Source organism: Macrobrachium rosenbergii, chromosome 19 (genome assembly GCF_040412425.1).
Source record: "Macrobrachium rosenbergii isolate ZJJX-2024 chromosome 19, ASM4041242v1, whole genome shotgun sequence".
NCBI lineage: Eukaryota > Metazoa > Arthropoda > Malacostraca > Decapoda > Palaemonidae > Macrobrachium > Macrobrachium rosenbergii.
The window spans coordinates 5,983,082-6,005,182 of NC_089759.1; the positions used below are offsets into that span (position 1 = coordinate 5,983,082).

Consider the following 22,101-nt stretch of genomic DNA (forward strand, 5'->3'; position numbering starts at 1 on the left):
GTGTAGACTACAAAATCCCTTCAATTTCCTCTACAGGAGAAGAACACAAGATCTAGCAAAACGCACATCCCAACATTACAGTGATCACAGTCATACAAGACAAGGGGCAAATGTAGAGGACCCAGAAACATCTGAGAGGAAAGGCTTGATGACCCACATCATAACCATGGCTGAAGGTGAGGAAAAAAAAAAAAAAACGATGCAAAGTTCCAAAGTCCCATTCTCCAGCTACTCCAATCATGGTGATATCTCAGTACAGGAAGAGCATAGGCTATCCACACAACAGATGTGGGACCATACAGGTGGGGCAACCAAAAAGAACCTTCATGGTCAGGGGAGTGTGAATTTGGAGATATTTTTTAACCTGAAAACTTCTTGAAACAAGGGCAGGAAGGGGAAGTAGTATCCAGTGCCCACTGAAAACTCCAGCTACAAGAAGAAAGTAATATGACCTGAGATTGCTACAGAAAGATCAACACAACCAATTATACTCAGTAAACTGAGGCGGATTTGCACTCACTTGCAGGGATGTCCTTTTAGCTCAGAAAAGTTTCCTGCTAGCACATTGGTTGCAAGTATTTTGTCCGAATAGCATCATTGTTTTCAAATAATTACCAAGTAATGTGAATCGAAACTTATTTACTAACCTAAATTTCTCCCTCAGATATATGTTTTGTCAATAAATAATGTTAATGAATAAAGAGATTATAAAGTATTGTGATGGTAAGTCTAAATTTAATAACAACACCCGCCGAAGTCAACGACAGGAGCTTGTTTGCGGATGCACGCTGCATAATTTTTTTACTTTTCACATATTTTAACACCAATTGGGATAAATTACACTAAGCATAAGAAAAACATGTTATTATAAACTTTCTTTGAATACCAGAATCTATTAAAAACATGGAATTAATAAAACTTGCTATTGGTGAAAACTTCCGGGGAGATAAAAGGAAGAGCCTGTGGCTTTAGATAAGATTTAGATAAAATTACCTAAATAGGTAGGCCTCGTTATTCATATGGTATCCACTTGCCAGCAAATGTTGATGGGCAAGAAAATTTTTCAGATACATATCATCTTTTATAGGCTTTTGTGCTGAAGCCTTTTGTTATTATGATAAATGTGAAGAGGTTCTTTTTTCTTTTACATAATAATAATGTACTTCCCTTATTATGGCTTTATTTCTTGCTCACATTTCAAACTAGGCTAGCCTATGTCTATGTGTCTTACACCATTTTTTGACAATTGCAATAAATTTTGCTTAACTCTTTAAGGTAAGGAGTAACAGTAAACAGTAGCTGATGCTTGATATAAGTTAGGGTAGGTGTATGTAGGCCTATGATGTAAGTCCGTATAGAAAGGGTTTGCTAATTTTGTTGTAAAGGTATAGATTCTATTAACAGCACTATTTTCGGTTTGAGGATACTGTAGTGTTCCATAAATAGCATAAAAATCACAATTAAACGAATTCATAATTTCACAGGGTTACAAATGTTATAACCCTCCCTCTCCCTTCCAACCCCGCCTCGGTATTTGACAGTAGACGCCTATAGCCTACCAATCCTTAAAATGTATGTGTATAGTACATTTTCTACTCAGTCACATTTTTTATTTTCATTTTCTCGCATTGTCTGCTGTACCTTACATGGAAGAGTAAGTTGTTAATTTCTGCGAAATATATTTTTATTAGTGTGCACCTACAAAAAGAAGCATAGAAACTATTTAATTGCAGAGATAGCCATTAAAGTAGTCTCAATAACATACCACTGATTTCAACACTTAAATAAATCAGGAAAAAGCTGCAATGACATAAATCAGGAAAATGCTGCTATGACAGTCAGCTGTGATAGTTTTCCCGCCAGGCCGCTGCAAGCTGTTCCTTTTACCTCGCCGGAAGTTTTCACCAATAGCGAATTTTATTAATTCCATGTTTTTAGTAGATTCTGGTATTCAAAGAAGGTATTCAAAGAAAGTTTATAATACAGTAACATGTTTTTCTTATGCTTAGTGTAATTTATCCCAATTGGTGTTAAAATATATGAAAAGTAAAAAAATTATGCACCGTGCATCCGAAAACAAGCTCCTGTCGTTGACTTCGGCGGGTGTTGTTATTAAATTTAGACTTACCATCACAATACTTTACAATCTCTTTATTCATTACCATTATTTATTGACAAAACATATATCTGAGGGAGAAATTTAAGTTTGTAAATAAGTTTCGTTTCACATTACTTGGTAATTATTTGAAGACAATGATGCTATTCGGACATAATACTTGCAACCAATCAGCTAGCAGGAAACTTTTCTGAGCTAAAAGGGCATCCCTGCGAGTGAGTGCAAATGAGCCTCGGTGAAAAAAACCCTCGGTAAAAATAACAGTTTACATACTGTACCCTTGTCAAACCAAAGGAGCATGAAAAGCAACTATAGCTGACTACTGGATAACTAAGGATTTAATATGCATATGTGCACTTCTACCTGAGTGTACCTATCTTTCAACTACCTGAGTGTACCTATCTTTCAACTCACATTTTATTTTAAAGGGACTGGGTAGAATATCTAGGAGCAATCATTGACCATAAATTTAGGCTTAAGGGTCATGGGGTTATATAAAATATTTACTTTCCTTTTAAATAATAACATTATTCTAGGTAAATTTGTTTGCTTGGTTATAAAAAGTTTATTATAACTTATCTGTAATTTTCAAATTTTTATTTATTGCATGATTATCTATTTTCAGAAATTATTATACGTGAATCTACCACTGAAGAAAGAGTGCCCATGAAGAACTTTCCTGCAATCAACAAAGTATAATTAAAAAAATGGATTAAAAGTGCATCCTCTTCTCTATATAAGGCATAATGGCTTACTGAAATCTATGCATAAAACAAAAAATTTTCTCATAAAAAGAGAAAAAAATATCTTGAAATTGCATGCCTGACACAGCTATGCTTTAAGCGCAACACAATCTGAACATCATTCAATAGTTGGTGACAAAAGAGTATGGAAGCATCAACAGCTCATAATCAAACACAAATCATTTCACCGACTCATTCACTCATCTCTTTCTCAATTCTTCATCAGTAGCACAGAACTTGACTTATGTTTTTCACTGATCACAGTTCCCATGAATAATGCAGCAATAAATGAGATGTAAATGTCATTATCTAAATTAGATGTTTTCACATACATTAGATATTTTGTTTTCGTATAATATGCTACCACAATAGTAAAAGATTAATTGGGTCATGCCTACTCTGCACTGCAAAATGGCTAGACATAACATCGGGTTACCATCAAAACATTAAAGCTATCATTAGCAAGAGCTTTTAACATGTAATGCAAAAGGGAAAATTATGTAAAAGTAAAATATTTTGTAAATAATTTTATGAAGTAATTAAAAAACTCAAAAAAGCAATCGTAAGAGAAAAAACCAATTAATTTATAGGTCAAATGTATAGATGCACAGTAAAACATACTAGCAAAATACAAGGACAAAGACTTGTATCTTGGGCAGAATTGTGTTTCTGAAGAAAGGAGCAGTCAGTTAATGAAGGACATAAAGACAACTGGAACTTCCCTGATATTATCCTTCAGGGCTCCAAAAAGTTCTAGACAATCCAGAGAAAGGGCATTAAGAGGGACATTAAAAGAATTAATGAGGTCATAAATGCTGTTATAGAAAGCATCAAGCTTCCATAAGCTTTTGGGAGAATAAAAAACTGGCTACCTTCACGGGAGTGTAAAGGCCCATAAAAAAAATTAACTATTTAAGCCCCATATTTAGCCAGATTTTCTACCCTGACACACTACATTGCCAAGGACCTCAACAGGATTTCAACACACCAGTCACTCATCAACCCCGTTCTCCAAAAGGCTGACGTCCCCTTGAATGGGCTCATTACCTCTATGGATCTTTAAAGCTTATTCTCCAGTTTCCCTTTCCCTGAAACCATCGACCCTCAATAGCATATACAGAGATAAGAGTACCCAACAACTGGACATCCCTGAGCAAACTCTGCAAGAATTGCTGGACATCTGTATGATGAGGGGGCCCTATAAGGACCAGAGGGGCAACATGTATGTCCAGGACAATGGTAGGGCAATGGAATCCCTTCCACAGGTCCTACTTCCTAACTTTTACATGGGCGTCATGGAGTAGTCTTCAACCAGTACCTGAAGCATGTCAGTATACTGATGACACCTCCCTAAAAGTGGAAGATGAAACAACTCCAAACGAGGTGGAATCCTTTAAAGCAGCAGTCGGCAACCTTTTGGAGAGAGTGGGCTAGACAGCTATGAAGTGTCTCAGAGGGGTTGCCATGATATCAAGTGTACTATAAGGATCACTTAATGCCTTAAAACTAGGTAACAACTGTTAGATAATTAGGAGTCCAGGTTTTAAGTTGGCAGGCCAGACTGAAATCCCTCGAGGGCTGGAGGTTGCCAACCCCTGCTTTAACGGATCCCCCTTTGATACCTGATGAACATGATTTGGTCTTATATCAGGGGGCCCTTCTCCCATTTGTCCACCACAAAAGTCATTCACTTCATACTAAACAATAGTTTCACCAACAACGATGTCAACCTGTAAGCAAGGCAAAGAGACTATGAACCCATGACTTGAGCAGCAGCAAATAAGCCATGTGCAATTTACTGCAGGATTTTCATTTCTAGTCATTACTGGTGCAGTGGTATTATCAAATTCAAAAGATTCCAAATTTAAAAATATTTAGTAGCCTTTAATGAGAAACATCTTTTATACCATTAACCCAAATACCCCAAAGTGTATGGGTATCATTTTTGAGTCAGAACTTGTAATCCTAAAGGTAAAAAATTGTGTGGCACCTCCCAAGAAGCTTTTAGTAGTGGAATGCTGTAGGTGTATTTTAGGGTAACTTGATTTGTCTTATGAGGTTATGCATTTAAATTTTGTACACTTTTTTGAGCATCTGGAGTACCACTCAATTTCAGCGTTGACAAATGGCCCCAAATCTAGTGCAAGCATTGGATTTGTTGTAGTTTTCAAATTTCATTTGAAAGGGGAGATTTCCCTATCACTTTAATTTTTATTAATGCTAAACAATATGCAATTCTAATACCATTGAAGGAAATTCTGTTACTCTCCAACAGAAATCACCTGTGACTCATGTGTTTTACAGGCAATTGGACAATTCAATCAAACACTTCCAGGAATACAAGAATATTAGTTATGCTTCATTAAAAATCGTGGCCAAGATAAAATTTTGCCAGGGTCATATTTGTGCTGATAAGGCAGGAAATAAACAAGCGGACTTTACAGCTACAGAACCATTCATTACCATAATGAAAAATAACATAACTCACAATGGAAAACAGATGTGGCCCTTAACTCACTCAGTAGTGGCAGATACACTAAACTTTTGTTGGAAACTAGAAATCAGCTTATGGCCAAGATCACACAGAAAGGAAAGTATTAAAAAATTCCTCACATCCTTAGAAATATCTAGATGTGAAAAGATCAAGATGAGTAGTACTTTGCAGAATAGGAATTGGCCACAATAGAGTAACATATTAATTCTGTAACTTGTAACACTGTTAAAAATATTGAATTGATTGGAATTACTGTATGATAAATGAATCCCTCATCCTTAAAATAAAAACAAATTAGATCTCATCAAGATATGAATTTCAGTAAATATGTGGCCATCTTAAACATCAGGGTATGTACACATCATTATACAGTATTATTCTTAAAGATCCAGAAATTCAAATGGTATATAACAAATATTTCATGCCTAATTTATAAAAAAAAAAAAAAAACTGGCTTTTTCTCACTGATTATATTGCAAATGTTGTTGAAGAAGATCAGTATGATGATAATTTCAAGCCCCGCTCAGACTTATAGTAATTTGCTTCCTAAGTCATGACACTGAACAGACTAAAAATGCAAGTATTTTTGCAGGAGACATGGCTTTCCACTTTTAACTACTTCACCACTTTGCTAATTACTGTTTATCTATAACTACAACTAGAAATTAAACTTTCAAATTTATCCTTTGACAAAGAGTAGAGAAATTCATGAAAGCGATGTTTGCAATTCATGCATACTTCAATCTTACAATTTATTTTGTATAGTCATAAGATCCCTGCAAAATGTAATACTGTACAGTACAATTCACAAAAAATGTCCAAACATGGTGCAACTTCAAAATACATTACTGTAAATCTGGAGATACCTATTGGTACCTTCAATAACTGACAGTATTAAGCTTTTTTTCTTTTTTTGCAGCATTCTTTCAGCCTATAGCTGCCTTGCTCTCTGCCTTTTACCTTCCATCCACTCGCCTTAGTCTGGTACCACCTAGCTGTCCAACTACTTTACCTTCACTTGCACTTACTCTTCACCACTTACGAAGCTTCTGGGGGAGACACAGGTGTCTACAATGTGATTCCCTAGTCTTTTCAAGCTTCTATTCCTATACTACTAAATACAAAACTGGTGTCACAAAAAAAAACACTTAAAACAGATATCTTGATACAGCAATCCATTTACCAAATATGTATCTACAGGACAAATTCATATAGAAAAGAAAGCAAAATCATTTTAATTATGTTATAAAATCTATATTGATACAGTATATTCAACTTACTTTCATCATTCTCCATTCTTAGCAAAATTTTAAAACAAATCTGACACGGATGGTATAATGTTGTACAGTACTATTCACACTAGCTAACAATGAATGCCGTAAAAAAAAAAGAAATCACTATCATTAACCATTCTGATAGCATCTGGCAACTATTATTTTGCACTATCTATGTTTCTATTGTACCAGACTTATCATTTTCACATGTAAACTGACACTTTTGGGAAATCATCATCATACAGTTTAATCTACCATTGGCAAATGATAAGATAACCCACTGAGATAAAAAGATGTCATGAAATTCATACCTGGTTTCAAAATCTTCAAGTACTGCTGTAGGTTCTGTATAGTCTTGCACATAAAAATAAATATTTATTTTCAATGGTTCTGCCACCAACCTCTTCTGTTAAGAATGTTAAATGACAAAAATGTCATTCAATTTTTTTCCATCAAGATGAAAAAATTGGCGGTGAAAGTATTTGAAACATGTCTTTATTTCCATATGGGGGTTTAATTTTACAATAGACCAAAAATTGGTGTTATCTAGTTCCCAACTATTTTTTACTCTTGTTACTACATTTTACAAAGGAGCTGGCCATCTCAATGATTAATTAAACATCTTTGCACTTTACTCTATACTGGTACAGTAATAACAATATTTCACAAATTTCAGACAAGTAAATAGATAACGACTATCTAATAAAAAACTGAAACCACCTTGTTTACCTATTACTCAACGCCCTAAAAATCAATCTAATGGAGCTGTCACATTTCTAACTTTAAAACACTATCTGCAAAGGTTTGTTATCAGAGTGGAATAACAGAGCTGTTAACTCACGTTACTGCTGTTTCTATGAAAGAAAACTATACCCGATATCATAAACAACCAACAATTACCTAGGGGATAGATAACATTATCTGTATATAAAATAGGAAAACAGTACTTATTTTATTAACTGTGCACTCCACAGGTTAATTCCTTTCACTCACTGCTTGGTTTGCATTCTTTTTCTAACAAGTTTACACATTTGGTAATAAATGGACAGGCAACTATATGTACTTCAAATTCATTATAGACAATTTTAAATAGGCATTATAAAATATCAGGATACATAAAAGGTTTTAGTTTTATGTGAAAGAAAACTATTGAGATGGCTTTTCATCTGTCCGTTCCCCCTCAGATCTTAAAAACTACTGAGGCTAGAGGGCTGCAAATTGGTATGTTGATCATCCACCCTCCAATCATCAAACATACGAAACTGCAGCCTTTTAGCCTCAGTAGTTTTTATTTTATGTAAGGTTAAATTTAGTCATGACTGTACGCCTGGCACCACTGTAAGTGCCAACAACAAGCCACCACTGGGCTGTGGCTGAAAGTTTCATGGGCCGCAGCTGAGAGTTTCATGGGCCGTGGCCGAGTTTCATACAGCATTATACGCTGTACAGATAACTTAATTTTTACTTGTTAATGTTTAACTTTAATGGTCAGTTTGTATTTCAGGATATATGACAAATTAGTTTTTAAATCTTTCATTCTTGGACAATTCACTTTGTCCACATTTTTAATTTCTTATTTTCCATGATGAAAAAGTACAGAAGCAGCTCATTATATACTCATCTTTGACCTGAGTTAAGCAATCAGAGATGTGGCAATGCATATGCCGTGTTTATTTTTTACGATGACTGAATAATAATCTACAGCAATAACCATCAAAAACTGTATTTATCACAAATTGGCTACTTTCAGTCATTTGACTGAATCTGATCATCAAATAGCTTCATTTTCAAATTTCATTTTCCACTAGAAATATTATGGCACTGCTCATGTATGCCAGTAATCAAGCTCTGACCCTCATGCTACAGCAACCAAAGTACAGACATTGTTTTTTACTTCTTTTTGATATTCTTGGAGGTAAAAAATTAACTACATGCCACTCTATCTATAGAACTGCACTACTGTACTGTACTTTATGGGATACAGCGGGACATTTGCCTGATAAATTTTTCCCTAAAAATGCAAGGTAACCATTTCAAAACAGATAGATCATGATAGTGTGTTAATCACTCTAATTTAACTTTGTGCTGTACTATCTAAAGCCTAAGCTGGTCACAATATGGCTTATCTTATATGACAAAGCTCCCATAGTAGTCAGTGTTGAAACTATATTTCTAGTTGGTTTCCATCTGCAAAATCTAGTTTGGTTACTACTTGGGGTAGACAGATTCATGTAGTCTGTTACTTACATCTTTGAGTATCTAAATGTTTCTATTAACTGACACCTAAATCAAACTGACCCTTCCTAGCCTCCTCTAACAAACAAGATGTCTCATTTTTCATTTTATTGCTCTTATTTTGCTTCTAATCTTTTTATGTGCTTACTCTGGGATGATGATCAGACCTGAGCAGCAAACATGATGTTGGGGTCTAAATTATACATTATACAAGAAGAGTACTACGTTTTTCCTTGTGTATCTTTGCCATTTTAAGTTTTTTTTTTTTTTCATTCTAAACACTATTTAGAAATTGAACTTACTAGTGATAATCAATTTAAGAATCAGCTAACTTACTAGTGATAATGAATTTTAGATCTTTCTCTTGACAAAACCTCTCTATTTCCTTACAAAGCAGGTCAAACTTGGCATTCTTGCTCTTATTACCTATATGCATGACTTTGCACTTATCTAAATTGAAAGGCATCTGCTATTTTACTAACCAGTCACCTACTATGTCCAGGTCTTCATGCAATTGTTTTATTGTATTATCAGTACTGATACCCATTCATGGATTATCAGTAAACCTGCTTATTTTGCAAGCACTATATAGGTAATGAACATTGTCATCATTGAAGTAGATAATGATCAGCATGGGATCAAGCACAAAATGCCAAAATCCTTTAGTGGCATTTTGCCTGATTATGTTAAACCACCGAGTTTGAAATAATTTCCTCAATAAGAAACATTGTACACTGAAATTGATTAAGTTCTGTATTCCATGCTGATAAAAACCCTGTTCAGGTGACATTTTTAAGTCACAACAACTTAAAACATCACACCACCCAAAGGGTAGAAAAAATAAAATAATCAAACTGATCATGAGTGTCTATTACTATCTAATCTAGAGAGAGAGAGAGATTGCTGGACTTCCAGTAAAAAAAAAGTATTCTATATATGGAACTGGGCAAAAAATTGTGACATGTATGACAACTAACACTTAGAAGGAAAATGAAATGCTGAGATTCATGGCTTGCGTATACTGAGGAGCAATATCACAAATGAAGATAGAGCAACAAGCATTGAGTCTGAAATGTAGTGTTAAGTTCTCATAAACACGGAGAGGGAAAAAGCGCAACTACTGTAATTATAGATATATATATATATAAAGTTTGCTGGATGCTAACAAGCAAGAAGGCCCAGAAGATCATTGGTCAAGGACACTAACTGACCTAAAGAGGAATTTAAAAAAAGAATGTGTAAGATGCACAAGTAAAAGGAACTCATACATTGTCTAAACTTGTGAACTGATAACCTGATATTTAAACAGTAATGATGATGATCAACATATTGTCACTGATCCATCAATTTTCTCTCAATTCAAACCAGTCTAGGTTTGGGCCGTGGAAGACGTAAAAAATGGATTTAAAATTAAAAACCAAACTTGAAAGAAAATTTTGCCAGGTATGCTGAGCATGCTTTTTGCAGTACAGGGTAACTTTTATACCTTTACCAAGGGAAACAAAACATCAGAAAATTTGGACATTTCAGATTCCAAAGGTAGACTAAAAACACTAATTCGATATTGGAAACCTGCAAAAGCTATATATGAAAAGAGACAGCTAAATTGATATAAAAGCCCAAATTGGACCCCATCACCCAGCAGTCTTTAAACAGGCTGGGGTTTGAGGTATCTCTACAGAAGGGAAGACAGAAACATGTCAAGTTCATTAAAAATAAGATATATACAGGTTGTCCATCACTAATCCGGCATCATTGGGACCTGGAGGGTGCCAGATTAGCCATTTATTAGGCTAGAATACACGAAACCCAGTAGCTAAGCACCTCATCTTAGAATTAAAATACCCCCTAAATCAGTACCAGCTGGTTGATAAAGAAAAGACAATTATCAAATAAATTCAAGTGAACTTTTATTGAAATAGAGGTACAGGTACAGTAAAATAATTGGTAGAGGTACACTACAAATTAATTGTTTCATATATTTTGGCCTTTCTTTGATTAGTTTATCTTGCAGCATGTAAAGATTCATTATTTCTTGTTCAGTTATAAAACTGCGCTGCTCTAAACCTTTCAGCAGTTCACCTGTCAGCTGAATTAACTGATCAATAGAAACTCTTTCTGCTACCTGTATATCATCCTCACTTTTATCATTACTTTCTCCTTCACTGTCAAGTTTTTTCAAGAGTTCAACATTTTCCGATATGGACAATGTTCAGTGTTTGCGCTTTACACCACGAGAAGCACTTCCATTATTCACTGGAGCCATGGCTGGGGCTAAAATATGGCCAAAAGACAATAATAAACGTAAAAAATGAAACAGCAAAAGCATGCCTGTGTTTACAAACACCTCCAGTTTGTTGATGCAGCACACTGCGCCACCAAATCGAAGTGGCCGGCGAGCGAGTTAGCGCAGCAACCCAAGAAATTTGAAAATTAGTGCGGAAACATTAGAAATTACTCTAGCCGAAATTTGTGCCAGATTACAGATTGTTCCGGACTACTAATTGCCGGATTAGTGATGGACAACCTGTACTGCATGTGAGAGTAATGGTGAGAAAGCCTAGTTAATTTAGTTTAGAGAAAATACAAAGGGCCAAGATATAAGTTGGATCTAGGTTCTTTTCTCTGATGCTCACCACCCAAAGGCAACATGCTAGGTGTACTGTGGGACATTTACCATCAAATACCACAAAGATCTACAATTCTGTTTTGAAAAACACAAGAAACTAAGAGAAATTAAAATAATGTACAGAAACACTATAGTGCAAAGCCTAACATAATAAAAATTCCGTAAAATTTTATAATTCTAAGTTGGCATTTCAAGTAAAATATTTAGGATGTAACATGATAAAAATCATGTTAAAAACTCTTAGAGGAAAAAAAGTTGGCTTAAAATGGAGTGGATAACAAACATTTAAATATATTGCCTGTTCCAAGAAATCAACAGAAAAGGAAAAGCAGAGGTCTTGACAAAAGATAACACAAGAGTAGGTGGAACTTAAGTACATACTTTTTTCCCTCTCTCATGAACAAAAAAATGTTGATTTAAAAAAAAATGTACTGCATCACTTTCATATCAATTTTATCATTTTTAATAACCTCACTGAGGCACCAAAGCAAAAATAATGTTTTGTCTTTTACACAAGTACTGTACAGGTATGCACCACCTCACATCCGTCGGTTCAACATCCTAGTCCCAGAAGTGTACAAGACACTTAAAATAATCTCATTTGGTTGGCAGCTTTCCAACACCTTCCCATTCAGAGACAATAAGAATTAAATCAGTACAATATATATATATGACATGATTATATTGCACATTTCACATTAACCCTTAAACGCCGACTGGACGTATCATATGTCGACTAAAATTGTCTGTTGGGTGCCGAGTATACGTACCATACGTCGACTACAAAAAATTTAAACCTTCGGTCAACTTTGACTCGACCGATATGGTCGAAAAATGCAATTGTAAGCTAAAACTCTTACATTCTAGTAATATTCAATCATTTACCTTCATTTTGCAACAAATTGGAAGTCTCTGGCACAATATTTCGATTTATGGTGAATTTTTGAAAAACTTTTTTCTTACGCCCGCGCGGTAACTCTGCCGAAAATTTCAGAAATTCTTTCGTCATTTTGTCGTAAGTTTTGCACTGTTTTATATTAGCCGTTACATTAAGTTTTATAATTGAAAATGTGCGCAATTTCATGTAAAATACAGCAAAATACAACCCATGGTTGTAGCTTTTATCAGTTTGGAAATATTTTCATATAAACCACGATAACTGCCAAAATTTCAACCTTCGGTCAACTTTGACTCCACCGAAATGGTCGAAAAATGCAATTGTAAGCTAAAACTCTTACATTCTAGTAATATTCAATCATTTACCTTCATTTTGCAACAAATTGGAAGTCTCTAGCATAATATTTCGATTTATGGTGAATTTTTGAAAAAAACTTTTTCCTTATGTCCGCGCCAGAAATTCTTTCGTCACGTTTTCGTAATGTTTGCACCGTTTTATATTAGTCGTTACATTAAGTTTTATATATGGAAATGTGCGCAATTTCATGTAGAATACAACAGAAAATAACTCATGGTTGTAGCTTTTATCAGTTTTGAAATACTTTCATATAAATCACGCTAACTGCCAAAATTTCAACCTTCGGTCAACTTTAACTCGACTGAAATGGTAAAATAACGCAATTGTAAGCTAAAACTCTTACATTCTAGTAATATTCAATCATGTACCTTCCTTCTGTAACAAACTGGAAGTCTCTAGCACAATATTTCGATTTATGGTGAATTTCTGAAAAAAAAAAAACTTTCCTTACGTCTGCGCACGGTAACTCGGCCGAACATCTCGGAAATTCTTTCGTCACGTTGTCGTAATGTTTGCATCGTTTTACATTAAGTCGTTACATAAACTTTTATATATGAAAATGTGTGCAATTTCATGTAGAATACAACAGAAAATAGCTCATGGCTGTAGCTTTTATCAGTTTTGAAATATTTTCACATAAATCACGATAACTGCCAAAATTTCAACCTTCGGTCAACTTCAACTCGACCGAAATGGTCGAAAAATGCAATTGTAAGCTAAAACTCTTACATTCTAGTAATATTCAATCATTTACCTTCATTTTGCAATAAATTGGAAGTCTCTAGCACAATATTTCGATTTATGGTGAATTTTGAAAAGACATTTTCCTTACGTCCGGCGTGGTAACTCGACCAACATCTCAGAAATTCTTTCAATCACGTTGTCGTAATGTTTGCACCGTTTTATATTAGTCATTACATAAAGTTTTATACATGAAAACGTGTGCAATTTCATGTAAAATACAACAGAAAATAACTCATGGTTGTAGCTTTTATCAGTTTTGAAATATTTTCATATAAATCACGATAAATAGAAAAAATTCGACTTTCGGTCAACTTTAACTCGACCGAAATGGTCGAAAACTGCAATTGTAAGCTAAAACACTTAGTCTAGTAATATTTAATCAATTAGCTTCATTTTTCAACAAACGGGAAGTCTCTAGCACAATATTTCGATTTATGGTGAATTTTTTAAAAAAACATTTTTTTACGTCCACGCTGTTACGAATTCATGCATCATTTTGTGATAATATTTTCTCTGTGTTGCTTTGATCGTTTTACAATTTGTTATATACCAAAATCATCGCAATTTAGTGTACAATACAAAGAAAAAAAAATAACCCGTTAGCTTTAACCATTTTGCTCACAGCGCGATTTGTATAAAATCATATATGAAAATATTTTTTTGCGCTGTCATATATTTCAATATTTATATATGATAGATATTTTTTTCATTTCTGATGGTTGCATACTAAACTTCAGGCAATGACAAAAAAAGGAGCCAAAAATGAACTCTTATCTTAAAAACTAAGCGTGCTGTGATTTTTTTGAAAAAAACTTTTTTTCCGCTTCGGCGCTAACTCCCGAACGCCGCCAGCATACGGGAGACGTTTTTGTAAATAGAGGCTCGGCGTTTAAGGGTTAAACAATTGTAAATTTCTGTACCTTTTGAGTTATTGCCAGCACAAAATACATCTTATTTACTTAATATCCTTTGTATCACTCCCTTCTTTTACAACACAATAGGACCGAGTAGGAGAGCGAAGACTTGACCTACTATAAAATATTCGATCCCACAAAACCAACAGCAAACCACAATTCCAATTAAAATGATACTGAGGTTCAAAATAGAAAGACTGAAAAATAATTCCAAGAGAAGCTATGAAGAAAGGACCCTGCCTGAATGAGATCAAGCAGTGAAATTAGAGAGACTGAAGCATATGATAATGATAAGGAGAGACAATCTTACAACCACTTTCCTAGTTTGGAATTAGTTTCCCGAGCTAAGCCTATCCACACAATAAGCAATTATCGTAATACTCAAATAATGTTTGTTCTTTATCGTAATACTCAAATAATGTTTGTTCTTAGACAAATTCATCCCATTTATATACACATTTTCTATACCTTAGCATTACTTAAGAAATGCTAAGGGTCCCCCTTTAACAAATAAATTTTCATACACATACCATGAAAAAGGTTTCTCCAGCATAATTCATGCACCACAATTGTCTCTTGATATTTAATTACAACAATGTGGTACCGGATAATTCAAAGTTTAACAAACTCAAAGTTTTATTTTGGAACATACTGTCATTAACACCAGATAAACAAAAGACTAAGGTGATATAAATCAGTGATTCCACAATAATTACCACCTAAAGCATCAATGCTGTTATTTCTCAACTGAGTAATCAATGTTTTTACACTTTCATTGTACTAGGGTATGACAAAAAAAAATTCTGCTAAAAACAGAAAATTAAACAGAACATACCTTTTACTCTTTCAAGCTCCTCTCCACAACTTGCAAAACCTTTTTTGAATTCCTCATTTCCTGGTTCAAGTTCAACAGCTTTCTTAAAATCACTCATGGCTCTTTCAAGCGATTCTGCAAATAGTAATGGGCAAATTTTGTTAGTATTTACAGATTACAGGATACCAAAACAAATTTGTGTATAAGTATACAGTATTCCTTTTCTTACATTTCAATAATGCATGAAAAATCTACATAAAAAAGCACAGTAAACCATTTAAAAAAAAAGACAGCAAAAGACTTGGTTTACCTAGATGTATACTATAAAAACAGAGTAAATTAAATTTTATTATACAAACACTTAACTCGGTGCCATTTTCTTTATTCAGAAGTGTTTACCAAACAAAAGTCTACATGAAGAAAGACATGCCTCTGACAGATGAGTAGTGTGCTTGCACCACAAGGTCTACAGCTCATTTTTCATGTCATAAACCTTCGATAATTGGAAGTTCTCAAAACCTCAGACTGCTAAATTAAGATACCTGGACCTGACAAGCACATGTGTTAAAGAGCAGCAAACCATGTGTACACCTTGTATACCACTAGTAGTGCTCAAAGTTTATACAACAGTGTAGTACTATCACATCTCCATATGGTTTGAGTGCATTCAGGGATATCAATTAGCCCATCTGCAGAGGCCTGGCAGAGGAATTAGGATGGGCAAAATAAGCACTGGATGGCACTGATAAAGATCTGGATAAAACTGAAGCAAAAGGCATCACTGTATCTTCAGGTAACCTCGACATAGACCCCTCTTCGGACAATGACACTTTCGCAGTATCTTTCACTGCTATAAAATGACCACAGAGCCTAGGACCAATATCTAAACACCTAGCACAAAAGCTCTGGAGAACACACTTGACCTCTGCAAGTACTACACATCATTTGAGGGGTCTTTCTTAACTCTCCATAAAACTATGCCACTGCTAGCCAGGGTTACCAATGCACAAAACTGAGATTTCTCAGAAAATTTCACCAGTAGAAATAAATGAAATCAGTATACTCTGGTCCAACACATCTGTCCCCAAAAAGTTAACATTCACTGACATCACTTCATGGCAACACTGTAGGATGTACTGCCCGTAAACAGGAGAGAGAGAGAGAGAGAGAGAGAGAGAGAGAGAGAGAGAGAGAGAGAGAGAGAGAGAGAGAGAGAGAGAGAGAGAGAGAGAGAGAGAGAGAATAACAAACTAATGGCAAGGGAGAGAGAGAAAAATAACAGCGATCGAAATGTCTTAAAGCATCGTATTATAGGACGAGGCCTAGATTTTTTCAAACTCGATTAACTGAATTCAGTACTTTTTATATGAAAATATTAACATTAAATGATATACCCTACCCATTTACAAGTTAATGCTCATTTGTCGAAAAATGTGTAATATTTTCCATTAGGTTCAGTTTTTCCATATCAATTACTGTATTATCTAACCTACATTACTGTTATCCTAAAATTGGCACACAGTAGAAACATATCTCGACATGCACCTCTAATAATAATTTTTTAATTTCCCTAATTTGGATTAACAAAGACTTTTCAATTATGTTAAGCTTTTGCTGTATTTAGTAACAAAGGAGTAATGCATTCTTGTGCATAGGCCTATGCTGATTTTACCTCACACCAGCCTTGCCCACTCATAATGTCTATCAATGTCAACACAATAATAGACCGATACTCAAAGTCAGAGCCCAACAATGTTGTAAAGCTTTCTGTGTTAGCAGCCAATAAATTGCTGGATGTGACGAAAGGCAGAAACATAGTGCTTCTTTTGGCATCACTGGGAAAGCATTTTGAATGCTTAGCTTCTTAAGCCTCAAATCAGATAAGCACACTGACAATAAATTTTTTACTTTAAAATGATATTTTCATAATAAAATAAATTTTTTAACATACTTACCAGGTAGTTATATATATAGCTTAAGCCATGACGTCACGGCAGAATTTCAAAACTCGCGGCAATCGCCGATGGGTAGTCAGGTGTACCACCTGTGTGCCCTCTACCCAGGTACCTGTAACCATTCCAACTATTCCTCAGATCTTCCACGCCCCTAGTCTCTAGAGGGGAGGAGGGTGGGAATTTAATTGTATATAACTACCAGGTATGTTCAAAAATTTATTTTATTATGAAAATATCATTTTTAAACATCTGACTTACCTGGTAGTTATATATATAGCTGACTGACACCTTTGGTGGAGGGTCAGAGACAGCCAACATCGTTGGAATTTGCTTAAGGATTAATAAACCAACTTAAGGTCCTTACCTGGAATAAGGAAGCTGACTTCAATGAACTCCCCCTCATTATGTCTGTTTTCCTTAAGAGGTCCAGCGATCCACCCAGGGGGCTGACGACCTCTAGGAGCTGCCAACCGGTGTACCAACCTCTATGTGACAGACAACCTATAATACCCTTGTTCCGGGCGCCACCAAGGAACAAAATGACCACCAGACTAAAATCAATGGTTGTGGAAGACTGTGTCCAATCTCCACAAACCACCATAAAATTTCAACCATTCCAAGGCAAGAAAAAAGGGTATTGTTTTATGGGACTGCAGGGGTAGTCCCTTCTCCCACTACTGAGTTAGCTGCTATAAATGGTCCCAGCGTATAGCAGTCGTCATAAAGCGTTTGTACTTGCTTCAAGTAGTGTGAGGCAAACACTGACTTGCTTCTCCAGAAGGTAGAGTCCATGATACTCTGTGGGGACCTATTCTGTCTAAAGGCTACAGAGGTTGCAACTGCCCTGACCTCATGGGTTTTAACCTTTAGAAGCTTGAGGTCCGCCTCACTACATTCTGAATGAGCTTCCCTTATCAACTGTCTTATGAAAAAGGATAACGCATTTTTTGACATTGGCAGAAAGGGCTTCTTAACTGAACACCAAAGCGCCTCTGACTTGCCTCGTAAATCTTTCGTCCTTTGCAGGTAAGATCTCAGAGCTCTTACCGGACACAGGACTCTCTCTAGCTCCTCACCTGCGATATCTGCCAGATTCGTAATCTCGAACGCCTTGGGCCAGGGTTGTGAAGGACGTTCATTCTTAGCTAAAAACCCAAGTTGTAGAGAGCAGATAGCTTTGCCGTTCCTAAAACCGACAGTTTTATTGAAGGCATGTACTTCACTGACTCTTTTCGCTGTTGCTAAACTAACCAAAAACAGAGTCTTCATGGTGAGATCTTTAAACGAAATCTCTTGCAAAGGTTCGAACCTATCAGACATGAGAAACTTTAGAACCACGTCTAGGTTCCACGCTGGTGAGTTCTGCCTTTTCTCCTTAGTGGTCTCAAATGATCTGAGAAGATCTTGGAGATCTTTATTGGCAGATAAATCCAAGTTCCTGTGTCTGAAGACAGCTGCCAACATGCTCCTGTATCCCTTAATGGTCGAGGCTGAAAAGTTACGTCTCCTCTTAAGATAAAGAAGAAAATCCGCTATCTGGGTGACAGAGGTACTGGAAGAGGAAACAGAGTTGTCCTTACACCATCCTCTAAAAATATCCCACTTGGATTGGTACACCTTGATGGTAGATAACCTCCTTGCTCTTGCGATCGCTCTAGCTGCCTCTTTCGAAAAACCTCTAGCTCTTGTGAGTTTTTCGATAGTCTGAAGGCAGTTAGCTGTAGACCTTGGAGGTTTTGGTGATACCTTTCCAAGTGGGGTTGTTTGAGTAGATCTGGTCTTAGAGGCAGACTTCTCGGTGTGTCCACCGTCCATTCCCGTACCTCTGTGAACCATTCTCTTGTCGACCAAAAAGGGACCACTAGAGTCATCCTGGTGCTCTCGTGGGACACGAACGTCTGAATAACTTTGTTTATAATCTTGAACAGGGGAAAAGCGTAAACATCTAGACTGGACCAATCCAAGAGGAACGCATCTATGTACGTTGCCTCGGGATCTGGTACGGGAGAACAGTACGTCTCCATCCTCTTCGTTTGTGCTGTAGTGAAGAGGTCTATGCATGGATGTCCCCAAATCCGCCACAAATCTTTGCAGACGTCTTGATGAAGAGTCCATTCTGTTGCCAGGACTTGACCTTCCCTGCTCAGACTGTCTGCTCTCACATTCCTTTCCCCTTGAATGAATCGTGTCAATAAAATCACATTCTTCTCTTTCGCCCAGAGAAGGAGTTTCCTCGACGTCTCGTACAACGACCTGGAGTGGGTTCCGCCTTGCTTGTTGATGTAGGCCAACGCCGTCGTGTTGTCAGAGTTGACCTGCACGACTTTGTCCTGAACTGAGTGCTTGAACTCTTTGAGGGCTAAAAAGATTGCAGTCAGCTCCTTTTGATTTATGTGGAGCTTCTCTTGCCCTCTGGTCCAGGATCCCGATACCTCCATCTTTCCCAGTGTTGCTCCCACCCGAGTCCGACGCTAGCGTGGAGAACAACACTAGGTCTGGGTTCCTCTGTTTTAATGAAAGGCCTACCTGAAGCTTGACGGGGTCATTCCACCACTGAAGGCATTGTTTCATCGTCTCTGAAATGGGGATACACTCTGTCTCTAACCCCTCTTCTCTGCTCCAATACCGATTGAGGTGGAATTGAAGTGGGCGAAGGTTTAGTTTTCCTAAGGAAACAAACTGTTCTAGCGAGGAAGGGTCCCCAGCAGACTCATCCATTCCCTCGCTGAGCACGTCTCTTTCCTTAGAAAGTCCTGTAGTTTTACCAAGGCCTGTTCCATCCTTGATGGTGACGGAAAAGCCCGAAAATCCCGACACTGAATCCTCATCCCAAGGTACAGGATCTCTTGGGATGGGGTTAGTTGCGACTTCTGTCTGTTTACCAGAAGTCCTAGTTCCTCTGATAAACAGATTGTCGTTTGAAGATCCTCCAGACAGCGATTGAAGGAAGGAGCTCTGAGGAGCCAGTCGTCCAGATACAGAGAGGCCCTGATGCCTCTCGTGTGCAGCATTCCCGCTACATTTGACATCAGTCTCGTGAATATTTGGGGCGCAGTGCTTAGGTAGAAGCAAAGAGCCCGAAACTGGAACACCTCTTCCTTGAAGACGAACCTCAGGTATTTCTTGGAGCCTGGGTGGATAGGGATGTGAAAGTATGCATCCTGAAGATCCATGGAGACCATCCAGTCGTGTTGTCTGACTGCTGCTAACACTGATTTCGTTTGTCTCCAAGGTGAACTTCGTCTTTTACAAAGACGTTGAGGGCACTCACGTCCAGTACTGGTCTCCACCCCCCCGAGCTCTTGGGAACCAGAAAAAGTCGGTTGTATAACCCTGGTGAATCCAGATTTCGTACTCTCTCTATTGCGTTCTTCTGCAATAACATAGACACTTGCTGTTGAATCGCCTGTGCCTTGGATTCGTCTCTGTATCTGGGTGACAGATCTGTCGGTTTGTCTGCTAAAGGGGGCTTTCTTAGGAAAGCGATTTTGTACCCCTCCTTAAGCACTTTAATGGACCAAAGGTCCGCTCCTCTTTTCTCCCACACCTGCCAGAAGTTGGACAGCCTCAGTTTGATACCAAACGCTAGACCTTGAAGCTAGTTTGGCTGGAGGAAAAGCAAAGGCTGTCTTTCCTTGTTCCTTCTTCGAAAGCATCCACTCATTCATAATTTTCAGCGCTCTCTTGGACGAGCGGGACAAAACCATCTTCGTAAATGCTGCCCTCTTAGACGCCTTCCCAAAAGTAAATTCTGAAGGCGGGGAACGAGGGGCAGCTGGGATAAAGTTCTCTGGAAAAACTTCCGAAAATAACTTCATAAGTCTTTTCAGGTCCGATGAAAGGTGATGGCCTTTAAGATTGTCTTCGTCGGAAATCTCTTCAATCGGATCCACAGGAGACTGAGGGATATCATCATTCTCTTCTTCCGATTGTCCGAAGACCGAAGTAGCGACGTCTTTCAAAGTATCATCCTGACGCTCGGCGTCCTGGCGTCCAATCTCTTGACGCCTGGCGTCTTGGCGTCCATCTTCTTGAAGCTTAACGTCTTGGCGTCCAACCTCATGACGCCTGACGTCCTGGCGTCCAACTTCTTGACGCCTGGCATCTTGGCGTCCAAAGTCTTGATGAATTACGTCCTGGCGTCCAGCAACTCGGGCGTCCTGGCGTCCAGACTTCTGACGTTCGCTGTCCCGCCAAACCTTGAGGTCACTTGAGAACTGGCCGCCTGTGCGACATCGGTCAAAAGCTTCCTCAGGCTGACGTACAACGATCGGAACCTCTTGAGCTGGACAAACATTCTTCCTACGTTCGCTGTCCCGCTGAACCCTGAAGTCACTTGCGAACTGGCCGCCTGTGCGACATCGGTCAAAAGCTTCCTCAGGGTGACGTACAGCGATCGGTGGACGAAAATCTGTATCTGTCTTTTCTGCAGGCTGCAAGACTTGTATCAGGGAAGAGAGTTTCTGTTGCATATCTTGAATTAAACTGATTTGCGGAGCTTCCTGCTGTTGAGGTTCGACAGGGGGAACCGCAATATCAGCTAGTAATTTTTTCTCTACGTTGTGATGTTGGAAATGACGTTCCGAGGACGCTTCCGATCTCATTTCGTCTTCAGCGGAAGCAGACAGCCGCCCGTGCGACAATATACGTCTGCTTTTCACCGGAGAGCTATCGTCAGAGCTAAGAGGGGAACGCTCTGGACTGCTCCAATGGCTACATCCTGGAGTAGGAAGCGTCACTTCCCAACGCCGCTCCACAGAAGAAAGTTTCCTCTTGAGGGGTCTTGACTCGGACGTACGACGCCAGCCCCGTCTGGGAACTGCGTCTTCCGACGAGGACGAAAACACTTTAACCTTGCCTTTCCTATGGTGAGGGCGAGGGTCCTGGGAAGCGTCAACAGGTACGCTCGAGGGGACGACTGCTCGGTA

At 37.6% G+C, this 22,101-nt stretch overlaps 2 protein-coding genes across 7 annotated transcripts in view; one reads left to right on the forward strand and one right to left on the reverse strand.

Moving 5' to 3' along the window:
* Positions 1-2,809, forward strand: part of LOC136848579 (barH-like 2 homeobox protein) — a 421,854-nt gene extending 419,045 nt beyond the window's left edge. For both annotated transcript variants that reach the window (XR_010856053.1, XM_067120872.1), the window contains one exon: positions 2,742-2,809. The gene's annotated coding sequence lies outside the window, so the exon portion shown is untranslated. The remainder of the gene's footprint in view (positions 1-2,741) is intronic.
* LOC136848578 (uncharacterized) overlaps positions 1-22,101 on the reverse strand; it is an 85,568-nt gene that overhangs the window by 36,932 nt on the left and 26,535 nt on the right. For all 5 annotated transcript variants that reach the window (XM_067120869.1, XM_067120868.1, XM_067120867.1 and 2 more), the window contains exon 3: positions 15,240-15,353. In XM_067120869.1, coding sequence (XP_066976970.1) covers positions 15,240-15,353 — 114 coding nt within the window. The remainder of the gene's footprint in view (positions 1-15,239; positions 15,354-22,101) is intronic.